Raw genomic sequence first — 25,958 nt, 5'->3', positions numbered from 1 at the left:
TGCTGACGTTTAAGTGTATACATCATGATAGCAAGAGAAGTAGAGAAGAATATTACTTTAGACAAGAAAATGGCACGATAAGGCAGCAAAAATAACCTTCTTAAGCAACAGCAAGACATATAGGCCATGAAATATGACATAAAACAAGTGAAAAACAAAGAGACTGAAAGACAGAGGGGAAGCTGGCAGACAGGAGCTATTGTGAAGAGAGTCAAGGAAAATATGATGAGAAGACACAAGCTGAAGCGCATGCATATTAACTTGAAGTGTTGAGGCTCAAGGTAGACAATGTTAGTGGAATTCAGCAAGACAAATGAGCAATAAAACGTTTGCGAGATTATAAGATTGCCAAGGATGAATGGACTACAAAGGTCTGTAAATCTTTTATAATCTCCCTCCAGATGAAGCTTTGGACCATGGCAGATTGTTAAAAGCCCATTTGAAGAGATACAAAATATATTCAGAAGAACTTGGGAAGAAAGTCTGAGACTAGCCAGAATAAAATGACACTTTATGCCAGTTTTGGGGAAGATTGAAGATATTTCAACAGACTAAATAAAATGGATAGAGGAAGTAAAAAAATTAGTATTCTATCAGACTTGCACGTTAAAGAACAGTTTGTCTATAATTATTCGGTCAAGCTAGCACTATCCTTCAGGGAATAAGTACACTATTAATAGACATTGGTAGGATGAAGAAATTTGCTGAGTAGCCTATTACTTAGAAGCTCACAGGATGGTTACTAATTTGGCACAAAGTTCTTACGTTCGCATGACCTTACAGGTGGAACAATTTATATACTTGGGATCTAATATAAATCAGAAGGGAAGATGTGAGGCTGAAGTTGAAAATAGGATAAAAGCTGCCTGAGGGAAGTGTAGGGAGGCAGCAGGAGTGGATAAGAAAATGCCAATAAAGCTAAAAGCCAAGATCTATCGCACAATAATAAGACCACTATTAATGTATGGATCGGAAATGTGGGCCCTAAGATGAAAAGAGGAAGTAAAGCTTGAGAGAAGAAAGATGAGAAGGCTTAGGTGTATTATTGGAATATCACTGCTTGCAAGATTGGAAAATGATGGAATAAGAAGGATGGCAGGCACGGTAAAGACTACATAGATCATAAAAGTGTCAAGAATGTGATGGCGTGGGCACATGTTGAAGATGGAAGGTGGGAGTGAGTGAGGAGAGATGCAGAGAATTAGATGGTGAGATAAGGCGAAGGATGATCTAGAGAGGTGGTTTGGTAGAAGAGAATTCCTTTGATGGAAGATATTGGAGAGGGGGCATCAGGCAACTGGCCCGTTAATGTAGAGATAACAGTAGGAAAGAAAATTTAAAAGCCCACAGGATAGGTGTAATTAAATATTAGAGGACAATGTTTCGTTAGAGACTTAAGGACTACAAGATGTCCCAGTAATATCAGAGAGATATGAGTAGGCCTATAGGTAGATCCTTTGCATATAACAAGTAAGGACTCTAAACAAAGGACAGTATGAAAATTTGAAATAAGTACCAATGGAAGTTCAAGAAAAAACAGCCATTACTATGGTAATGGAAGAATGAAGACAGGGGGACCATTATAATGATTTGTGTGAACATTAAATTAGCTACATCAGAAGAATAAGTTAGATGAAAAACTAACGCTGGCTAAAGTCAAAAAGCCTATTGTATTGGGAGTATGTATCTCTGATGAGCAGAAGACTAGTTCCCATAATATATCAGTAAGAGCTATGTAGAGAAGGAGAAAGCAACAGATCTACAAGATACATGTTGTACAAGTGCAATTGTACCAAGAAAATTGATACCTAAGACTTAACTGATGGAAATGGGTATGTGCACAGGTTACACAAAATTAAGTGTAAATAACCTCACTTCATAGAAATGAATTCTACTGTGTGTCTAGGTAACCCAGTTCATGATCATGTTTTTGAAAATGTTCCTAGTTTAAAGGATCCAGAAGAGTTGACTAAAGCCGAGGCAGGGATGGCCGAGAAGGCTGTAAGAACAAACAACTAAAAACGATGAGCCAAAGGAGAATAGTGCAGAGGCACACCAGAAACCAGATACTGATGATGAGACAGTAGTGGCTATGAAAAGCATTAAAGTTCACCGAGAGAGGCAGTATGAAACCACTGGTAGTAACTTCAAGCATCCCTCTTGGAGGAGCATGTTAGTTAGAGGAAGCATAGCTGTATGATTCTAGTCTAATCTAGCAGTGGAGGAGAGCCAAGTCCAACATTATCTTACAAAATAAAAAATGAGGGAACTTTCTAGCCAAAAAATTTCCATGGTAATACTACCGCAAGTGAGAGAGATCCTAGTGCCACCAGCTTAATGAAATCAAGCGATGAAGTTGACCAAAGTCCATTGTTAGAGGTCATCTTGAAGCAAAGAAGACTGTCAACTTAACCAGCAGTTTCCATTGGCCTGGAGTGGTACTAGATAGTGTTATTAGATTTGCAGATTTTGCAGATCTTGTGATATTTGGCAGAAGATTGTAAGGAGAAAGATGACATTGATGGATGAGTCATTCAAACTAGTAGCAATGGACCTATGGGGACCTATATATCCAGTGTAGGAAAGGGGTTATATGTAAATTCTGACATCGGTGGATTTTTCTGGGACATATACGGATTTTTTCTAATAAGACATGAGAATTGTAGGTGAATAAAGTGAAAAAAAAATGGACAGATAAACAAAAAGAGATTAAAATGGAACTTATAAACTACAAAAGACAAAAATCAAGGTAATTTAGGTCCACAGAGATCCATAACAAATGTGTTAGAGATTCTGGGAACTCGTCATTATAAATGACCCATATAAAAAATTTACTGATACTCTGAATGATGAAAAATCTCATTAAAACTGTAATCAAATTTAATTACCATGTGGTATTTCATATTTAACTGAAAATTATCTCCATGATTGCTTATCCAATGATGAAAACACGACACATCCGATGAATTTCTAGCTCTTAATACCTTGACCCCCTACTTAGTCACGTGTAAGAATGGCTGAACGCTTGAAAGAAGAATCATTTAGAAATATGTTAACTTTGAAAAATGCTAGAATAGGTGAAAAGATGGATCACTACAATTCGAGTTGATTTGAATAAATGAAGAGATTGGAGGGTAAGAATTGTTGAAAAGTGTACATAATTTGGTATTTAGAGGAATAATTAGAGGGAAAACTAGAAAGTGTAAGCTAGAAATGATGCTAAGAGATGTTGGAATAAAAGAATCTTAATCTAAAGAATCCCAACAATGTGTAGAGTAACGGTATACTTGCATGCGTACTTTAGGAATGAGGCATGCTGATGAGCTTTCTGTATGACTATAAAAAGACTGAGGAAGTTTTATGTACTGACAGGTTCATATCTAATTCAAAAAGATAAATGTGCCAGTGGCTACTGTCATGATATTTCTAGTATGTATAGGAATGTGTGTGTTTGTACAGAGAATTAAAATAGTTAGCACCTATTGAAAGAGACTATTTTGGAAAGACATTGCCTCAAACCTAATTAATAATAAACCCGGTAATTAAACGAACTCTTGCTATCTACCTTGAAATTAGCACTATCTGAACGTGAATAAAATTTAGTATGCTTTATATGCTACAACTTAAAATCATCTAGTTAATGGGCTGCACTACACATTCCATCAGTTAATAGAATCTGCCATTTACTACATCATCCATCTTGCTCAAAATCTTATTTAGGTGCTTTTGAGCTATGGCACTTGCAACATATTTAGAATTATATAGTAAACTGACAATTAATCGACCTCTAAATGTATGGAAAAAATATGCAAAGTTTTTTATATCTGTACGATGTAATGAAGCCTGTCGGATCAGAAGATATGGTTTTACATATGGTCCACTGTTTTCATAGAAGCGAGTCACGTCTCCTAAATTGGAAAATACACAGTCAACTTGCATTGGATTTGATGAATAGAATATGTCATCGTAATTGGGTCCTTCACTGTTGGTTAATCTTATGTATGCTTCGCGTAGTAGAATCGATTCCTCTTTTAGGTGATGATGGAGATCCTGATGGATACTTCGAGCAAAGTCCCAAAACTTATTATTCAAGTCTCCGGGTACGTTTATCCACAAATTGAGAGGCGCAAGAGCATGGCATCCCATGGCATCAGAGCGGTCAGCTGGCCAGTAACGACGTGAATTGATGACGTGACCATTGCACATCCTGTAAGTATCATTGATGTAATTATTCTCACTTAAGAAGGATACCATGCACGCATTGAAAAGGGCTGTAAAACCAGAATTGAGTGAAACCTTTTCAGCTTTACATTTCTCTAAGAATCTCTTAGTTAAGTCTTTGTCTAAAACGTGTGTCAAGTTGTGGCTCTTATCTTCTCCTTCAGGAGGAGGTTCAACTTTCAAAAGCAGAGGGATTCCAAGGCCTTTGTCTTCTGCTCTTGAAATGATCTCTTTCATTAAAGAGGGATTCTCTTGAAGGGCTGACATCTTGACAGCAACTAATTTTTCATTCTCTGCATCAGACACAAAATATCCTAACTGTTCCTTGTCACAAATTGGCTTGTTATCTATGATGTCATTGAGTATCCTGACGAAACCTCCACACGTTTTCATCATAGTGAATCCATCAGTGATGCTGTGGTGTATTCCAATGAGTAGGTGAGAAATGTAGGGAAGATCTTCATCTAAGGCAAGGGAGTCGCCTTGACTACTCGTCAGCAATCTAGCGCACCACAGAGGTCCTTCTTCAGATTTGTACTGGTATGTTTGAAGTACATCTCTTATGTCATCAGGTGAAGCGTCTCTCATTACCTTTACAAGAGAAAGATATATTGTTAATGCAAATCTCTTTTTAAACCTTTTCACTGTAGTAGATTTCTTTTTAACATTATCTCATACCTTCATATATAAGAACCATATTTTACTGTATGAAAATGCACGTCTGTTAAAAAATCTTCTTCAGTATATCTGTTTTCCTTTTAACATTACCATTCTGAAGAATGTAATAATTACCCTACATCTTTACTTTGCTTGCATGAAATAACAATATCAAGAATTCGGTTGCTTAAAATTGAAAACATGACCTTAATTCTGCCTTACTTTTTCATATTTTAACTTAACACGCTTACACGCGCGCGCGCACTCACACACACACACACACACACACACACACATATATATATATATATATATATATATATATATATATATATGTGTGTGTGTGTGTGTGTATGTGTGTCTTAGTGTGTATCGCAAAAATTACAAAATCATCAGTATAACAAATTTAAAACAACACTCATATGGAAATGAACTATTTACATGATAACAATAAATGAAAAGGGAAGGAATATAAAGATCATATGAGTATTTTCAATCGTTACTTTGTGGTAAGTATTTCCTTTCGATGGCCTCCGAATAAATATTTATTGTATAAATTCTTAGAAATCTTGATCACCACCTTATTAAACTAACGAACAAAATTACTATGTTATGATTGGAAAATTCCAATCAAAATCACTTACAAAAAGTTCCGAATTACATCATAATTTAGGGAGATATCGGTCATGTAACAAGAAGAGGCATTACTGTTTGGAGTTAAGATATCTAAAGTATATATAACTATGACTAACTTTACACAGGCAAATGATTAGTTTCTTGATATATTAAATTACAGCTACAGAAACCATTATGTCTTACCACATTCTAATTAACCTCCGAAAAGAATGCTCTGGGTAAAGGCAGAAAGTTATATAATGTAACATGGAGCTTGTAACGCTAGACACTAATCAAAAAACAAAAATTCTTAACTTTCTACATATAATATGAATTCTTTTCTTGAAAAATGTATATACTGGTAGTTGATATGTAAATCTTTGTTTTTGTAGATTTTTTTTTTTTTTTTTTTTTTTTTGCGAATTTTAACTATTCTGTAATACGAGTCATGATGGTCTAAAATCTTAGCTGGGATATTGTCAAGCTATAACTTATCTTTTTATCTTTTCATATGCTATGTTTGATAATACAAAACTATTTCCATACCTGAAAATCTATTACTTCTTTGGTCATGTATCGCAGCCATGTTTTTCCATTCCTTTGACCAAAACAAACACGGAGCGCTGGGCATTTCCTGTGACCCAGATAAGAAATGCAATATTATTGAACAAAATATTTCATTCTTGCGTAAGATATGACCTTGTACTCCTAAAAGAAAGACATGCATACAATATCTCATAAACCAATATTATTTGTTAAAATAAATAGGACAATTGTTAATACCTATGTAAATGAATGAGAGCTGTTTTCACGTGGTCTTCTTGGAGAGGTTGAGCGCTACTCAAGCTTAACTGATAAGCCAATAAGAAACTTCCTCTTTTGTGACTTAACTCGTAGAGTATTTCAACATCAGAGGCCTCGCTGATCCATTCTTCACACTTCGAATCCATAGTGATTCAATCTCTGAAAATCTGAAAATTAAAGAAGTTTAAGACGGCTTTACAAAAACAGACGGTCAGCAATATTCCTAGGTATTGCTGAAGGAACGCAGGTCACAGAAAGACTACCGACCAACTTCTCTACGAGAGCATTCCAGCTCACGAAACGACTAAAAAAGACAGTATTATAGTTCTTACGAAGGTAGGTAACTACATGCGTTTTCTCCAGACATGATATGTTGGTAAAACACGAATGTTTTTAATAACAGCCATCTCTATTATAAAAGTGTACGTCAAGACGTCATGTTCACTAATGTTGTGTGTCATCTGAGAGGGCTTCATGAACATTAAAATTTAGAGAGATGGTTAAGATCAACTTAAGTTGAGGGAGAACAGGCGATTTAAATACCAGTGAGATATCACACAAGAAAATTAATGAAAGATTGAGTGGCTCAAGCGATAGCCAAGGTTACAATTGTGCACACACCCTATGGACTTCAGAAATGACAATTTTTACTCTAGCAAAGTAACCAAAAAGAAAAAAAATCAAAGTACGCACTGGTGGTCTTGATAGACAAAAATCGGTCTATCTTAAGTGCAAAGGCACGTACCTTTGCAACAGGCTTGACTATATCTTGAACCATGGAGTGGGAAAATCTAATCTTCCAGATTTATCGACATGGCACTAATATTTGCCATGGACATTAATCACAAATGTTACACATTTTATCCTTTCGTTCATGTATCTCACAAAAAATATATTTCACTTACATATTTAGATCTTATCCAACTTAAAGAGGGGATAATTTAGTCACTATTACTATTATGAAAAATGTGAAACTAATTATCCTGAAATGTGGTAAAACCCTAACAATTAGCCCAGTAGCTTGCAGTAAAAGGAGTAAACACACCACAAAAAGGAAAAATAAATAATTGCAAATGTGAAATAAAACGTTAAAATCAAACAGACAGGCTGCAATCCCACCCCTTGACCAACTTCCCTAAGCGATGAAGATCATAATTCTTGCAAAAGTAAATCACTCCTGTAATTATGTTTTCATGATAATGCTGTAGTTGTCATACACAAATAGGTGGAGTTGCTATGACAAGGTAAGTGTGACAGAAACACTGAATGATATTCACATTGGACAACCTATAAGCCCAATTTCTTTAAATACATAGCATAATGCTCTCTTCACAAAACGGCACAATTTTGAGTCAAGTGTGACTGAAATCACTTCAATCATATAAGAAGAGTTGTGATGATGATAGCAGCATGACAGCCACCCTGATGGACATACAACCTCATTTTATCCACAAATATGCAAGATGGTCAACGTATCAGATTAGACTGAAATCCCTTAATCAATAAAGGGGTTGTGATAACAGGGCAAACAATAGCATGACAGACAAACCTACAGATACCGAACAGACGTGCAGTTAAATAAATTATTTCTTTTAATTCAAGTCAATGAAAGATGAGGCACCTTGTACAAAGTTTCTTTTTAAGTTGTGATGGCACGACAAGTCAAATAGGCATGGTACTGGAGAAACATGTGTGTTGAAAGTTACCACAAGTAGACAGTAATGTGATCTATTGATTTCGTACAGATGCTCTTTCATTTAGGAGTGGAAGAGTATTCAATCTCACAGGTAAAAATCAAATGTTAACGCCACTTGTTGCAAAGTGCATTTGGGAAAATGAGTTCTCAACAGATACTATCTCACGGAGATATATGCATATTTGATAAGTTGCTAAAGATTGTCACTATGCCACTTTTATAGACTGAAGTATCACTTACTGTTTAAATGTCACGAAAGCCAAGTGTGTTACCAATTATGAAGTAAATAGTTGTAATCGAACTAGGGATAGATTGTATGGATTTAGGTTAAATAGTCCAGCAATGGAGACTGTGAGGATATTCAGTGCCCAAGGCATCTCAGTTAAACTAAGGAGAGGTTGGACAGCAAGAAGGAAAAAAAGGAAGCAAGAAAGGAGATAAAGCAGGATATAAAGCAAGCGAAGCTAGGGATTGAAGGGACGTTGCCAGGACCCTTAAGTAAAGCTTATAGTTTACTGTGTGAGGGAGTAGCAAGTCTTGATTAATTAATCTTCCGTTACTAAAAACCAACCTTCCATTTCCTTTCCACAAATTTTTGGGATGATTATAGCTATTCCTATAATATAATGATGGGTAGACTAATGGGTCACTTTGCTAAATAGCATTTTGGTGGCCATATTTGAAAATGGGTGATGCAGATTTTGCTATACAAGTATTTTCAGAAAATTACTCATAACTTTTTCCTTTTTAAACTTATCAAGTTGAAAATTAGTTCAAAATGTTCCTCTTTAAAATCTAAAGCTTTTCATATATAATTTCATTAGATTCCACATGTTCTGTATTAGATACAGAATCGAAAAACAAAAACCAAATATATACTTTTCTTTTAAATATATATATTTTTTTCCCTGTTTGTCTTTCAATTTGACTGTTTGCATTTTTGCCATTGAAGGAGTATTTTTAGGTATAATTACAATCCTTTTACTTTTTTACAAGTTGAACTGGTGATACTATTATGGACGATTCCCCTGTCCCAGTCAAACACCCAAAATCAAAATCAACCCTAGCGTCCTGCATCAATTGTGGGCAAGAGACGCAAATGCCATCCCTTGTTCAACCAAAAGATGCAAAGTAATGGGAAACTGAAGAAGGATAATTCCAATAGGTTACCAGAAGTATTTTATCAACGTGACTGTCGATCTAGTTTCACTCACAAAAAGGAACTTTCTAGATTAAAGAAGCTTGCTGAGGTAACTGAAAATATATTCTTAGAACAATCATATTCTTCACGCCAAGGAGTTACAAAAAAAAACTAAGGTATATAAATAAAAGGTATCTTCTGTGAATCCAGCAGCAAGGGTCTAAAAGGTACGGGAACATGAGACTCTTTAATTCAAGCAGTAGACCTTCATGCAGATGTGACATTCAGAAATGTTGCTACCCAGAAAGGTGATAAGTTTCTTGCAATAACTTCACGATAAATTGTAGCAGTTGAGGCCTGTTACCATGTGTCATGTTACAAAAAGTACACTAAAATAAGAGGTAACAAATCTAATGATTCCCAATTTCAGGAGTATGACTAAAATTAAGGAAGCCTTAGCACTAGAAAATTTGTACATGTACATTAGAGTTAATTTGTTTTTAAATGCTTGGATTATGTCCTTAATAGACCTTACTTCAATGGTTGTATCTGTAATGAAGGAAAAAGGAGTTGAAGACATTCGATCATCCACAAAGAAGCATATTTGCAGAAACACTGAAAAAGAATTTAGAGAAAATTTGCACTTTTTCTCAACAGGTAGTAACAAAGTTTATGTTAAACAATATAACCTTTTTCCAGATGCTATTTCTCAGGAATATATGAGTGTAAAAGAAAAACTTGACATATGCTCAAAGAGTGAAGAATGCGAGCATTTGATTTTTCAGGTGGCCTTAGTCTTGAGAGAGGAGATTACACATAGTATAAAGGAACAAACCTGGCCACCTCATCCGCAAGAGCAACTCAAACTTACATAGAATTTCCAGATTGCCTTATCCAGTTCTTGACTGTGCTCTTATGTGGACAACGGTCAATCACCTCTGAAAAAACTCGCTGGCTATCATTCTTAGTTGGTCAAGATATAATAAGTGCAGTTACAAATACACAGGTTCTTACTCCTAAGCATGTTCCCTTACCCTGGGCCATAAAAACTTTAACTGGCAATGTTGAACTCATTAGGACACTGAATCGTCTTGGAAATGGATGTTCATACACTAACCTACTTGAGATTGACACCGCCCTTTGCATGAAGATGCAAAATGCAGATGAAAACCACTTTAACTGGCAATGTTGAACTCATTAGGACACTGAATCGTCTTGGAAATGGATGTTCATACACTAAACTACTTGAGATTGACACCGCCCTTTGTATGGAGGAGATGCAAAATGCAGATGAAAACCAGCCAGCGCTTCCATCATGGACACATGGGCACATCCCCACATTCCAACTATACTAGCAGGAAGAAATACTTAATGGTGCAGGCAGATCCCATCACGTTAACAGAATTATTGTCTAATCTCAAACAAAAACATGTGCACGAGAGAAAAAGTCAGATGTCCACAGAAAGGCAAAAAGTAGAACATTAAATGTGCATGAGCAACTCCTTCCAGTATACATCTCTATCAAAATAGCTGGTCCTCTACCATTGATTGTGGCAAGCTTCCCACTTGAAAATGAAATAGATAGAGCAAAGCAGAAATACTATCTGTGGTTATTGGCACATCTCCATGATACAGCAAATCAAATAAGGAGCTCATGGACTGGCTTCAGTATCAAAACCAGAGATGATGTAATAGTTGAGCCAGATAACATTGGGTACTTACCTACTATCAATGTGTCAGTGACATAATTGTCAACTATGCAAGAACTTCTCTACCAGTCTGTCTGTATTCAAGAGAGACTTCGTCTAAACAAGATTGATGTAGTTACAGATCATGCTCTTTATGCAAAAGCAACTGAAGTTGTTTGGCAGCAACAATAGATATTTTATAGTACCCAGTTGATGATGGGCAACTTTTATATAATATGCAATATGCTGTCAGAAATAGGGAAATTGTTTCGAGATGCAGGACTAGGAAACCTAAAAGTGGAACCTGGTGTGATAGCTGGTGGGTCAATTGAGAGAGTTCTAGAGGGTAACCAATACAACAGAGGTGTTAGACTCCATAAATTGATATATGAGGCTCTCATGTGACTTGCATGGAAAAGTTTTACTGAATGGCTTGAAAGCAGTCATACTTCTGAATTGTCTTATTTAGATGAAACGGTACGGATTGTGATGGTGATAAATGACATTTGGGCTGCCTCCTTGAAATCTTGTCTGGCTAATGATTCTTGTCAAAGAATCCTGAATTTATGGAAAAGTTACTTGGACAGTCTGAGGAATGAAAAGGGGGGGGAGGGAACATCGCTTCATTTTGTAAGATGTATGTTGACATGGTTGAGATACTACTTCCAATGAAAGGAGCAGATCGAGAAGGAAATTGGGGTTTACATTTAGAAAGTTTACAGAAAATTACTACTTGGCGTTTTGCATTGAACAAAACTAACTATGCTCTTTACCTCCCAGTCTATTTAGCAGAAATGTCTCAACTCAAAGAGAAATGTCCTGAGCTTCATTCACATTTCCTCAAAGGTGGATTTTCAGTGCAAATTGGGTCATGAAGCCCATTTGGCAGAGTTGCAGTAGACCAGACACTAGAGGAAACGATAAACAAGGACACACAGATACCAGGAGGAACCAAGGGATTCATCTAAAGAAAAAAATGTACTTAATGGCTTTATGGGACGTCTAAACACACGACAGAAGCAATGAAGCAGCTTAGATCCTTGGTCTCATCATGAGGTCAAGCTGGGCTTGGTCATATAGAACTTCAGACATGCAGAATCAAAAGAAATGAAAGTGAAGTGACGGCCACTGAGGATATGTTAGAAAACAACTGGACAACCCCTTTTTCAGCTCAACCTTCTGATTTAGTGAGTACATCAACAGGTGTAGCAGCAACACCAGTAATAAGCATGAATCTTTTCTTTTAAGCACTTTTGATAAGGGGAAAGAGGCTTTCAAGACATTTATAGGAAAGAGGCGGGTTGTGATTTCCATGACCCTATCAAGAAGATTAATTTGCAAACATTCAGCTCTTCGACGAAAGGTACAATTTTCAAAACTGGTAGAAATAGAGAAGTAGTTTTAAGGGCGGGCAATCGACTAGTTGGACGAATGCTCTTGACTGCACAAAACAGGAAATTGGATATGAGAGATGTTCTTAAGTATCATTTAGGACCAAAACCATGGGCTCTTGAAAATGCAGATGGTATCCTAAAAATACAGGGAAATCAATATTAGGAAAGCAACTCGAGAAAGATGTAGCAAATGTTGAATTACCACCTGGATCAAGAGAGACAATAATTGATGGCATGGCAATTGTGCAAATGGCTTATGAAAAGAACCTAACATTTGAAGAACTGTCTAATGCAATCCTAAAGAAAGTATTAAGTGATGGTCAAGGAAGTGATTCCATTGAAGTGGTGTTCGACATATACAAGCAGCATTCAATTACGACTATGGACGGATGAAACGAGGCTTACAGGATGGCATAAGGTCAGTGAGATAAAGCCAGGGCATCGTATCAAGAACTGGACAAGAATCTTGACTAGCACAGAAAGCAAATCTAAATTCATTGTATTCTTTGCTGAAAACTGGAAATAAGAGTGCATATGGGAAAAGTTGGTTAAATGATATTGATGGCGACTGAGCGAGAACGTTGTTTCAGATTATCAGAAGATAGTTTCACAGAGATTGTTGAGTTGCAATCAACACATGGGGAAGCAGATATTAGGATGATGATCCATGCAAGACATGCAGCCACCAATTATCACAAAGTTATAATAATATATGAAGACACAGATGTTCTTTTCATTCTTTTTTCTCTCCATTCCAAGATTCCAGCAAGGATATTTTTCAGACGCGGTAAAAAAAAAAATCAGTGAGATTGATAGACACACAAAGACCTGGGGTCCTTCTGGGAAAAGATATTTTTGCCGCTTTGATTGGTGTCCATGCTTATACCGGATGTGACACAGTCAGTTTATTTTCCGGACAGGGCAAAATCAAAGCCCTAACTCTAAATAACAAGTGTAGTGAATACCTGGAACTATTCACATCATTTGCACCATGTATTGTACCAACACAAGCATCAAGTTCGTGAATGAACTCAGATATGAACTGTTTCGTGCTAAAAGTGGCGATATGTCTTCTGATCAGCTTCCTCTATGTAGTGATTCACTGCGGCAACATACAAACCGGGCAAATTACCAAGATGCCATATTGCAAAGGAGTTTTCAGCATTCACCTCATATTCCAAGTGCAACTGATGGTCATGGCTGGCATGGCAAAAATTGACAAATGCTTGAGCTATGTTGGTTTACAATAGCACCAGCCCAAGATGTTGTTTTGGAACTAATGTCTTGAAAATGCTCAAAATGCTGTGGTGAAGATTGTGCATGTGTGAGAAATGGATTATTTTGCAATCCAGCATGTAAGTTACAAGACTATGCAAATTTAGAAGATGATGATGATTGGCCAAATGACACGGACGACAGTGATGGAGAACAGGATGAGGATTATTGAAAATATCTATAATGCTAGAAAACTGCCTAGTGGAAATATTTTTGGTAGTTAAAAGTGCTGATTCAGGTTGTGCATAGTTTTATTTTAAACGTAGGTTTCGAACTTTATGATGGTATGTGTAAAAAACATAACACTGCTGATCATTTTATGTTAGAATTTCATCACCATTTACATATATTGAATACTATAATTTCTACTCAATTCTTCGCATTAAAAAACTGTAAAATACAGATGAGATCCAAATATTAAGCTCAAATTGTATAAGGAAGTCATTTTGTTATTTCTCGTATTATAGAAAATTACTTTCGTTTTTTAGACGCACATACTTTATTTTATTTTGATACTAAACAATTCCTAAAAAATGAAACTTAATATTGCTTTTATGATTTATGTGTTGATTTCTAGTACTAAATACTACTATTTTCCAACTAAAGACATATATGTAATGAATCGAATCTTTTAGTAAAATTTATCAAAATATATATGTAAAAAGATGTAAGTTTTCCTTTCTTTTCTGTTATCATATTTAAGTATTAATTCACAAAACTTTACATTATTAGCAATAACAGTTGTTAAATTTAAAAAAGAACATTTCAATCTCATTTGCAGTGTTTAAAAATAAACTTGAGATGATAGTGGTCTTTTCTTTACAAACTTCTGCCATTTTTAAAGATGACCGCCAAAGTGGCATTAAGCAGTGTTTCAAAAGTCGTTCAATAGTTTTTGGACACTAAAAACCATACTACCCAAAAATCTTAAACGGATCTGTTCACCAATTTGGTACCGATATTCTGCCTGGAATATGGACTATAAGAGATAATCTATCTCTATGCATGATGGCGTGTCTTTGTACGTACCAAATTTGATTATAATCGCTTCAAGGAGTTGCAATAAAAAGTTGACAACGACAATAACAAATAAAAAGAGCAAGAAGAACGATACATGATGCGGTAATGTTGTACCAAATCTCTCTCTCTCTCTCTCTCTCTCTCTCTCTCTCTCTCTCTCTCTCTCTCTCTCTCACATTGTCTGGACAGTAATTCTACCTGATATCACTTAATCCGTGTGAGGGAGTTGGGATAACTAAGGTAAACTTGACAGATATATTGACACACGAATAGACAACCAGTCTCCCTTTATTCACAGCTACATCCAATGATCTACGTCTGTGCTATGCTTCACTGGTATGCCTTTATCTCTTTAAGAGGTGTTTTGATAACGGGTAGGTGTACAGACTTGAACAAACGGAAGGAAAAGGGACAACGTGACAAAGGGAAGGAATTACCATAGTCTTTGTCAGTAGAAGATTAATCATACAGTTATGTAAATAGGTTTTATATATACTACACACACATTTTATGTATATATATATACACACACACACACACACACACACACATATATATATATATATATATATATATATATATATATATATATATATATATATATATATATATATATATATATATATATATATATATATCCAAACTCCTTAAAACGTTAAAATCATAAAAACGGAAAATCTCAGAATCTGATTGTTTTCTAACCAAAGAGTCGATTTCCTTGTCTTTAGAAACTTGGCACCAGCATAAGATATGTATGTATTACTGTTAACAATGTACCACCTTTAATACACTTGGGAACTAACCCATGTGGCGTGCATATTAAAAATCCATGGGTTAATTCCGTACAACCGATAAGTAATCTTGTTAAAAGGATTTTAGTTCTTTTGTCTTACTGGGTTGTGAGAAAACATAAAAGTGGATCAACTGTGGTATGAGAATAATGACCTAGAGGGGGAAGGGATTGTAGTGATAAATGTCTCGTAGTGCGGGAGATGACAGAAATATCATGCGAATGATGACACAAGCATCAAATGTGGCACACTTGTTCTTCAAGTGATACTAATCAAATCTGGTCGATTGGCATACTGAAAATCAAAGATGGCAGCCAAGATGACTGCCAAATTAGGAGCCTGAAGAAGTTGACATTTTGCTTAGAAGTAGATGTAGTTGTCCGAGTTGCAGGATTTAGATATGGATTCCTATATTTTCAAGGCTACTGAAGTGGATTTTAATTCACATAATGCAAACCGACACATTTTCCAAAGAATTTATGGTTTATAAAGTACAGTAAACTGATATTTATGTTTCAATATTTTACTGTTTGTACAGCACCTGACAAATATTTTTCTTATTGCGGATTCGTGGTAAACGGCATTGGTTCGCATGCCAAACTGGATACGGGTAGCACACACCGGGTCTCTGCGTGTGATAAAGTACATCTAGCTCCAAAACTTTCAAGTGAATGAAGTCCTTGAGAGTGACTGTTGGGTACTAACTAAGACTTATTTGCAACATCATCGCTATGAAACTAAGCATGTGGTTCAGTATCAGCTAAGTAGGAAATACATATTGACATTAAACTGCAACAACTTGCTACTATTCTAAATGCTCATACTGACCATGGACCGTAGGTTTACTGGAAAATCATGGAACACTGATTGGACCACGTGTTGTCTATATCAGGAGGTTAAGATAGAAGATAGCCCACCCCTCAGCTCAGTCCTGCCAGAAGAGGGAATGGGGGATATATGAACTTAACAAAGATTATTCCTCTGTTTCACTCACTCAACACACTGCCAACCAGGTTAGACTCTGAAAAACTTGACGAGGGTGGTGGGATAGAAGAAACCTTACGACAATAGAAGCCAATACATCATAATTGTTGTAGACTTATATTTAACAACCCAAAGTTAAGCAGAGTTGAATAAATATCAACCTCTGCAAGTAACAGTGATGAAGGTAATAGAAGTAAGATCCCACTAAAGATTCAAGAAGCTAAAACACACAAATGTTTCTTTTGCAAGATTCAAGGGGCGGGAAGGTTAGAAAAGTAATGGCAAAGCAAATGAATAAGATAATAAATAAACTTGCAGAATCATTCCATGATAAGAAACTCCTTGCCTAACTATGTGCAGAAGATATGTCATAGCAAAAGAACTGAAATATCACCCTGCCTGCTAGGTGGCATTGTATAACTGAGATGAAAAATGCAAGTGACAATAGAGGTCCACTCATTTTCAAGCTTTCTGACTTGACTATATTTCCAGATCAGTGGCTGCAACAGCTTGGTGTTGAATCGTTTGACGATCATTTTACTTGAATCAAGGACCAGTTGCTCTTACACATTCCCAACCTGCAAGATTATTGCTAAGTGCAAGATGTTCTGCTCGCTTTAGAAATTGATGTAGGCTCAACCATCTTACAAACATCCAAGTACAGTATAGTGATCTATCTAACAAAATCTGCTAAGATAATAAGACGAGACATGCTCCATCATTAGTCAAATTTCAGAAGCACCTTTCATGACATTGACATGCTATGGACATTACCACCATCACTGCTGAAATTTGTATGCATGACTGAACATGGTATAGACATCAAGCACTAAATCTAGAATGGAGAATCAGAATTTGACTTTCCTATGTCACAACTTCTATAGTAGAGCTACTTTGCAAAATACATGGAACGAGTGGATGAACACAGGCATTAAAATAACCATGAAACACTTTATGCAGTCTACATGGATCTCTATGTATTTGCCAAAATAAGGAAGAGACAAATCCATGAAATGCTCCATGAGAATGGGCTCAGCACATCACATGACAGGATCCTAGAAATACCAGTACAGATAGGAGAAACAGTTGATACTCAGTATGTTGAAGATGGAGATACCTGTCCCCCAGTGCTGAGAGAGCAGTTGTTCACAACTGCAGCAGTGTAGAACATAGACCATAATCTAACAACAACCACAGCTCAACCACCATTCCATGGTACAAGTGTAATCAAACATCATTCCATGGTACAAGTGTGCTCAAACATCCTTCCATGGAACAAGGTGTCCATTTTCCAACAAAGCAGCACTGAAAATGTAGGCATAGGTTGCAAGTCTCTCAAGCTGTAGTCAACAATGAGAACGATCCAGAGCTTCCAGGAACATATGCCTATATTCGACCAGCATACATTACATAATAACCCAATCCTCCTCCAGTAGCACGTCAATCCTTATCAGCATCACAGTCAATTTTGTCACACTTGAAAGAAGAGTATCCTTGGTTAGATAAAGTCTTTCTCACTGAGAATGTGGATGATGCCATCAGCATCACATGGTCAGTCTATTATGCAATTCAGAAGTAGAGCCAACCATTTAAAGTAAGCATTTCAGCAATGATGCCTCTGTGGCGAGACCAAGCCCACTCTCTTACAACAATGAGGCATGCTATGCCAAAGGTCTGTGATACAGTAGCTTTCCTGAACACAAGGCAAGCACCTGTCATTGCTGCTGACGAACCATTATATGCTCTAGGCAAACAAATACAATGGACATGGCCTAAATATGGAGTGAAGAAATTCATGATCCTGTTCAGTGGACCTCATATAGAAATGGCTGAACTGAGATCAATAGGAACATCACAATGGGACAATGTTTCGACCAGTGCTATTGTGGAAGATGTGATCTCCAGAGTCTTACCTGTCTGCATCCAGTGTCACCAGGACAAGACAGGTTCACCAGATCACAGCATGCAACTTGTACATGCCTATGAAAACAGAGTATGGCATATCAGATAAAACCTTTGAGGATTGGTGTGAACAACGAAGGAAACAGAGCCTGCAGTTCAAGTTCTGGATTCCGGTGCTGAAAACGGAGCTCACCATATTTCCCTTGGTCCGCTCCTTCAGAGAGGGTGACTTCAACTTGTACTTTTGAGACACTTTTAGAATTGGTGACTTACTTCTTTGCGAATAAAATTGTCAGTTATGAGTGCTGAATCCCAATTTACCTCAGAGACATGATATCATTTGATTAACATCATCCAGATGTGACCTGGGAGTTTTACAAAGGGAACTTCCCCGACAATAAGTCTAGAAGAGAATTCTCTGCCTTAGCAATCAATCAAGCACACATGCAAAATAACACAGTGATCAAAGGTGACGGAGGAGTAATTGGGTTGACAGATGTGTCTGAGTTTCATGAGTGGGTGGTCGCTGGACCTGAAGTTAGTGGTCTAAATACTGGGGTGTGTCTGGCATGAAAGATGCCACTTGGAGCAGCAGACACCATGAGTAGACACCAAGTGCCAAGCAGTCTTTCTTTGAAAAGGTGAAATCATTTTCTACAGTGATGCAGGAGATGGACAACCCATTCCAAGAGGAATCAACCAACCTGCTGGTGCTAGACATGAAGAATATTGCTGACCCAACTCTAGCAGAAATGACCGTTACACATTCTGGTAGAACAAAGAACAGTTCAAATCACTCATCAAAGGGCTAGATGATGCAGGTTACAGTCCTATCTATCATCCAATCAAGAAAAAAAAAAAACATGTTTCTTCAAACAAGAATAACTGACGACTGTCAGTTATTCTCACAACTGTCAATCTTCTGCTAGAACAGGCAGTGTGACATGCTAGAATTTTTCAAGCATGCGACTCTGTTACACCCTGCATCTCTGTGATAGTGGCAAGCTTCATATATGTCAGAAACCACAGCTGGTGGAAATTATTGAAGCGAAAGTAAATATCCCAGACCGAGAACTAAATTCAAATGAAATCAACACTGATGGATCAGCACTCCACGTACTTCAAAGACATTTCTTGACTATGCTAAAGATGACAGCATCCCAAAATTGAAAAAACTATGGTGCCAGGTATGAGTGCCTAGCAGTCTTTCTTTGAAAAGGTGAAATCACTTTCTACAGTGATGCAGGAGATAACCCAGCCACTGAGGGGGGCAAGCCAGCCTCAACTTGGTGCCGGTCCCAAGCCTGGGTAAATGGGGAGGGTTGGCGTCAGGAAAGGCATCCGGCCATGAAAAATTATCCAAAACAACTATAGTCAGTGAGTATAATCAGAATGAAAATAATGCTAGGGCGTTCACCTTAGGCGACGCTTTGGGACCTGGCCTGATCCCTCCAAAAAATCGGCAAGGGCTACCAAGTCATGGGCGGGCTGGGTTAAAGAGGCAAGTTCAGAGGAAAATATCTGAGGAGAGGATGAGAGTAGTAACTCTGAATGTGGGGACAATGACTGGAAAAGGGCGAGAGCTGGTTGACTTCATGGAAAGAAGGAAGATTGGAGTGCTGTGTGTGCAGGAGACCAGGTGGAAGGGAAATAACGCAAGAGAACTAGGCGAAGGTTGAAAATTATATGACAGTGGAGCAAATATGGAAGGAAGAAATGGAGTAGGAATAATATTATCGAAAGAGTTGAAGAAAAAATTGATTGGGGTGAATAGGAAAAATTACAGAATTATGAGTTTAAAGCTAGGACTGGGAGCAACAATAGTCAATGTGGTATGTGCCTATGCCCCGCAAACTGGATGTACAGAGGAGGAGAAGGATACATTCTGGGAGGAGATGGACCAGGAGCTTAGAATAATTCCTTTAAGGGAAAGAGTAATTATAGGAGGAGATCTGAACGGCCACTTTGGAATTAATAGGGAAGGGATTGAGAGAGTGCATGTAGGTTGGGGTGTGGGTGAGAGAAATGATGGGGGAGAAAGAATGATTGATTTTGCATTGGCAATGATCAACACCTTCTTTGAGAAGAAGATTAACAGACTGATTACTTACAGTAGTGGTGGCAGGGAGAGCCAGATAGATTTGCTGCTGTGTAAGAGAGACCATCTGAAGGAAGTTAGAAATTGCAAGGTGATAAATGGGGAGAGTGTAGCAGCGCAACGCAGGTTAGTGGTAATTGATTGCAGACTAAGGAATTGTAGGAGAAGTAAAAAGACGAGAATGGACCCAAAGATTAAGTGGTGGAAATTGAAAGAGGAAGAACCGAGAGTTTTGTTTAAGCAAAGAGTGCTGGAAGCGGTAAGGTTACATGATGATGTACAAGACTGGGGGACCGAGAATAGTAAAGTGATTCTACAGATCAGTGAGGAAGTACTTGGAAAGTCATCAAAGAAGAAGACCCCCAAATGATAAAGAATCGTGGTGGCGGAATGATGAGGTGCAAGAACTGGTAAAAACCAAGAAAGAAGCCAAGAAGAAGGAAGATCTATCAGGACAAGAGCAGGATAAAGAAAACTAAAAACAAGAAAGAAAGAAGCAAGAAGAGCAGTAGCAAAGGCAAAGGCAGAGACATTAAATGAAGTCTATAAAGAGATGGAAACACCAGGAGAAAAGAAAAAATTACGAATTGCTAAGGCCCGAGATGCTGCATCTAAAGACCTGACACAAAAGCAAATAAAAGATAGCAATGGTATAGTTCTAGCAGAAGAGAATGAAATTAAAAGAAGGTGGGAAACTTATTTTGAAGGACTATTGAATGAGGAGAACCCAAGAACAGTATTTGAAGATGGACTCCCAAACGAGACAGTTACCATAGGAGTGACTAGAAGAGAAGTAGAACAAGCAGTAAAGAAGATGAAAAATAATAAAGCTGCAGGACCGGATAATATAGCAGTAGAGGTATGGAAGAGTCTTGGAGAAAAAGGCATAGATATCTTGTGGGACCCGATGCAGATGATCTTCAATTAGGAAAAGATGCCAGAGGAATGGAGAAGAAGCCTAATCATTCCCATCTATGAGGGGAAGGGAGACATACAGGAATGTGGCAACTACAGAGCCATAAAGCTGATAAGCCATACTATGAAAATATGGGAGAAGATCATTGAGAAGAGACTCAGAGATGAAACAACAATTGGTGAGGAACAATTTGGATTCATGCCTGGAGAGGGACTGTCTGTAGAAGCAATATTTGCTTTGAGGTAGACAATAGAAAAACATCAGGAGAAACAGAAAGGATTACATATGGTCTTTATTGACATAACGAAGGCATACAATCGAGTACCACATCAGGAGCTGTGGAGATGTATGAGAGAAAAGGGAGTCCCTGAGAAATACCTAAGAATCACACAAGATAGTCATGAAAGGGCAGAAGCAAATGTTAAGAGCAGTATAGGCCTAACAGAAAGTTTCCCAGTAAATGTTGGACTACATCATGGGTCTGCATCGAGCCTTTACCTACTTAATCTGGTCATGGATGTAGTAACACTAGGTATTAGAGATCAGTCTCCTTGGTGTATGCTTTTTGCTGATGATGTTATACTGTGTAGCACTAGGCGAGAGGTAGTAGAAGAGAAACTGGAGGAGTGGAGAAGAGAAATGGAAAATAAGGGATTGAAGATCAGCAGGAAAAAGACAGAGTATTTGAGATTGAAAAATGGTGAGAATGGAGAAGTTAGTTTACAAGGAGAGAGATTGAAAAGAGTTGAAAATTTCAGATATTTAGGATCAACAGTTGCAGAGGATGGAGATATGGGGGCAGAAATAAACCACAGAATACAAGCAGGATGGAAGAATTGGAAAAAAGTGCGTGGAGTACTATGCGACAGGAAAATAGGGGTTAAGTTGAAAGGTAAAGTACACAGGACAGTTGTGAGACCGGCAATGATGTATGGAGCGGAGACGTGGGCAATAAAGAAGACAGAAGAGAAGTTGGATGTGGCAGAGATGAGAATGTTGAGATGGATGTGTGGGTTGACAAGAAGAGAGAAGATACAGAATGAGGTAATTAGGGATACCACAGGAGTTAGAAAACTATCAGATAAGATCCAAGAAAGTAGACTGAGGTGGTATGGTCATATCATGAGAAGAGATGAACAGTATATTGGGAGGAGAGTGATGGAAATGGAGGTACAGGGAATGAGAAGGAGAGGGAGACCAAAGCAAAGGTGGCTGGACTGTATCAAGGATGACCTTCAATCAAAGGGATTAACCGGTGATGAGGTGTGGGACAGAGGTAGATAGAGAAAGCTGACCAGAAACATCGACCCCACATAGAAGTGGGAAAAGATGTAGACAAAGAAGAAGTGATGCAGGATATGGACAACCCATTCCAAGAGGAATCAACCATCCTGCTGGTGATAGACATGAAGAATATTGCAGACCCAACCCTAGCAGAAATGATAACTACACATTACTGGAAGGACAAAGAACAGTTCAAATCACTCATCGAAGGGCTAGATGATGCAGGTTACAGTCCTATCTATCATCCAATCAAGAAAAAACATGTTTCTTTCTTCAAACAAGAACAGGCTGAGAAAATTTCTGGGGAGAAAATCCTCGAAGACGACTGTCAGTTATTCTCAAAACTGTCAACCTTCTGATAGAACAGGCAGTGTGACTTGCTAGAATTTTTTAAGCATGTGACTCTGCCACACCCTGCATCTATGTGATAGTGGCAAGCTTCATTAATGTCAGGAACCACAGCTGGTGGAAATTATTGAAGCGAAAGTGAATATCCCAGACCGAGAACAAAATTCCAATGAAATCAACACTGATGGATCAGCACTCCATGTACTTCAAAGGCATTTTATGACTAAGCTAAAGATGACAGCATCCCAAAATTGAAAAACTATGGTGCCAGGTACAAGTGGATAGACGTAGTCTTTGATGTATACAAGAAGTCAAGTCTGAAATCCGAGAGGTGGCCGAAAATGGGATAAAGAAGCAGAAGAGGGGCAAGAACAAGTAAGACATCAGTTATTTGGCAAAGCTTCATACAAGCAACAAGACAGCTGTTTTACCTCCTTGTGATGTGTAAAGCAGAGACGACAAGCACAGTCATTGTCACAAAGGAGGAAGCCATTAGAAACACAACGAAGTCTCTGGATGCAGTGTCCCCATGTTTTCCTGAGGAAGCTGAAACACTAATATTTGTACATGCCAAGGATGTGACAACAGATGAGAGAAATTTTACTATCATTAAGGCCAATGACACGGACATGTTACATTGGTTATCCATACAGGAACTATCTTTTGAAATAATGTGGAATGTCTTTGGCCAAGTAGCCAAGATTTGATGGATTCCAGTCCATGAGGTAATTTCTGCAACAGGGGTTTAGAAACTGGAGGGATATTATACTTTCCTGCATTCACTGGATGTGACGTCACGTCTGTTTTCTATGGGGAAGGAAAGAAATCTACATGGCAGACTTGTAACATATTTTATGATGTTTCTGAAACATTTGTTAATCTCAGCCAGCATGCAACATTGGTGGATGCCAGAGAACTTCAAATCATTCATTCATTCATTCCAACATTGATTCGTGATCTTGACTTGCAGAGGGTATAGAGATTCCTTGTTTTCATGTACAACAGATTAAGTGCAGCTGCCAGTGCGAATGAAGCAAGACTATATGTCTTTGCCAACAAGCTGAGACCATACAACTCAATTTCACCAACACAGGCTGCCCCAGAGAAACCGTAAAGTGTGCAACGAAGCAGGCTGGGATCATTTGGGACCAGAAAAAACATCTCCAGTCCAGACACGAGCAGACCTGTTGAATGGGGGTATACAGAAAAAATAGCAACATGTCAGATATGTTGGAAAACACTTCTCACAATTGCAGTGAGCTGTTAGGAACTAAAAAAGTGTTCTTGTAAGAAAGGCTGCTCTGGGTGATGAAAGTGCTTACAGTTAGTGCTTCCCTGCACATCACTGCAGCTACATTATCTACATATGTGAGCAATAGCAGCTGGAGAACCAGTGGCATGGTTTGAACGTTGTGGGTCAAAGCTTACAAATTATAAATAACGGAAAATCTGGTAGCCATCTAGAAAAAAAAACAGCAAAATCTTTAAATAAATGTCACTTTGCTTTACAAACATTAAAATATTGAAAAATATTTATAACTTTGCTTTATGAACATTAAAGTCTACTTCAGTACACTTGAAAAAATAGGAATTAATATCTAGATCATGCATCTCGGATAATTATAAATACTTCTAAGCAAAACATAAATATCGGGCGACTAATTTGGTGGTCACCTCAAAAAATGCCCGTCATCTTGGACTTTCTATTGGCCAATCGGCTAGATTTGATTGGTATCACTTGGAGAACCAATGTGTCAAAATGCTCTGCTTGTATCATCATTTGCACGATTCCTTTAAAATTTGCTTTTGTGTCCTGTACTTGTGGGTTGTAAAAGTCAACAAACAAGAGTTGGGGAAAAAAATTTTTATGCGCAATTACATGAAAAATTAGTAATTTATGTACAGGCACACAGAGAAGGGTAAAGGGATGTCATTCAATATGGAATTGAGAATGAAAAAGGAACCAACTGACCAAAAACAGATGAGTATGGAAAATAAACGGATTTTGAGCGAAGCGAAAAATCTATTTCTGGGTGAGATGGCCATGTCGTTCTGATGGAAGTTCCTTAAAGTAGCTTCCTAAGGGAAATATGTACTACAGTGATATTCCCAGAGAATTTTACCTTTAGGTATCCAGAATTCTAACTGCTGGCGCGAATATCCTTAAAATTTCTCCCAAGGATATCGCATAATATCAGCGGACGCATTCTTGACACGCCTCCATAGCAATCTGCACCCAAACATCGTTTTGGCTTCAAGGAGGATGGCAAAATAAAAGGGAGCAGTCCAAAGGCTTTCCCTGCTCACGTAATACTATTGGGAATACAACAGCGCCATTCCCACGATGGCGGACATTCCTTGTAGCATTGAGCGTGGTGTTACAGATACAGTACCACGGGAGGGATACTGTGAAGATCTTTTCTTTTAGAAGAGATGGGTGGGTCCATCAGGACGACATGGCCATCTCACCCAAAAATAGATTTTTCGTTTCGCTCAAAATCCGTTTTTTGGACTCAAGCCATGTCGTCGTGATGGAAGCATACCAGAGCATTAGTGTATCTGTGGATCTTTAATCAGTGCCTTAACCTTATAGCAACCTTTTCTATGGTCACGGGGACCACATGAGACAAGGGACGTTACCGTTATTCGTCACCATCACTAATCATAACCAATGTTAGTGCTTCCTGCCTCCTACATGGAAGAGTCATTCTAGACAGTAGAAAAGGGATCTTGAGGTTAACATACATAGTATGACCAAACATAAGTACACACTGAATATACAAATAGTCTCATAGTTGTATATTTTGCTAAAATAACATCAGTGTCTCTTATATCTGAAATTTGATGCATACAAATATATGAGGGATACTTACTTTGGTAAGCTGAAGAACTCTGGCATGTATACATACAATTGTCTGGCGAAGGTGGACGCACTACATTCTAATACACATTTATTACTAATAAATGACTAAAAGATGTTCAGTAAAACAAATGTAGTATGACAATGGGATTATACCTGCAACAAGTACAGAGACTATATTTCCTTCTTGAAGGAAGAAATGATGAGTGCCACTCTCAGACTGAAGAAAAATTATAAAACAATTTCTCTTCATAATTCCTGTAC

At 37.7% G+C, this 25,958-nt stretch overlaps 1 protein-coding gene across 3 annotated transcripts in view; it reads right to left on the bottom strand.

Annotated features, from left to right (window-relative positions):
* The window catches only part of LOC137627155 (uncharacterized), a 35,668-nt gene that overhangs the window by 1,696 nt on the left and 8,014 nt on the right, over positions 1-25,958 (bottom strand). Inside the window, exons 2-4 of one of the 3 annotated variants that reach the window (XM_068358232.1) lie at positions 6,277-6,464; positions 6,040-6,127; positions 1-4,812 (exon numbers count right to left, since the gene is read on the bottom strand). The exon at positions 1-4,812 is cut by the window's left edge and continues 1,693 nt beyond it. In XM_068358232.1, coding sequence (XP_068214333.1) covers positions 3,667-4,812; positions 6,040-6,127; positions 6,277-6,443 — 1,401 coding nt within the window. In that variant the 5' untranslated portion in view covers positions 6,444-6,464 and the 3' untranslated portion in view covers positions 1-3,666. Of the gene's footprint in view, positions 4,813-6,039; positions 6,128-6,276; positions 6,465-25,958 lie in introns of those variants that run through there. The other 2 variants (XM_068358239.1, XM_068358244.1) reach the window with 2 other exon arrangements.

The sequence above is a fragment of the Palaemon carinicauda genome, chromosome 2, assembly GCF_036898095.1.
Source record: "Palaemon carinicauda isolate YSFRI2023 chromosome 2, ASM3689809v2, whole genome shotgun sequence".
In the NCBI taxonomy this organism is placed as follows: Eukaryota; Metazoa; Arthropoda; class Malacostraca; order Decapoda; family Palaemonidae; genus Palaemon; species Palaemon carinicauda.
Note: the sequence above shows the minus strand (reverse complement) of the source record. Positions and strands in the feature narration are given on the sequence as shown.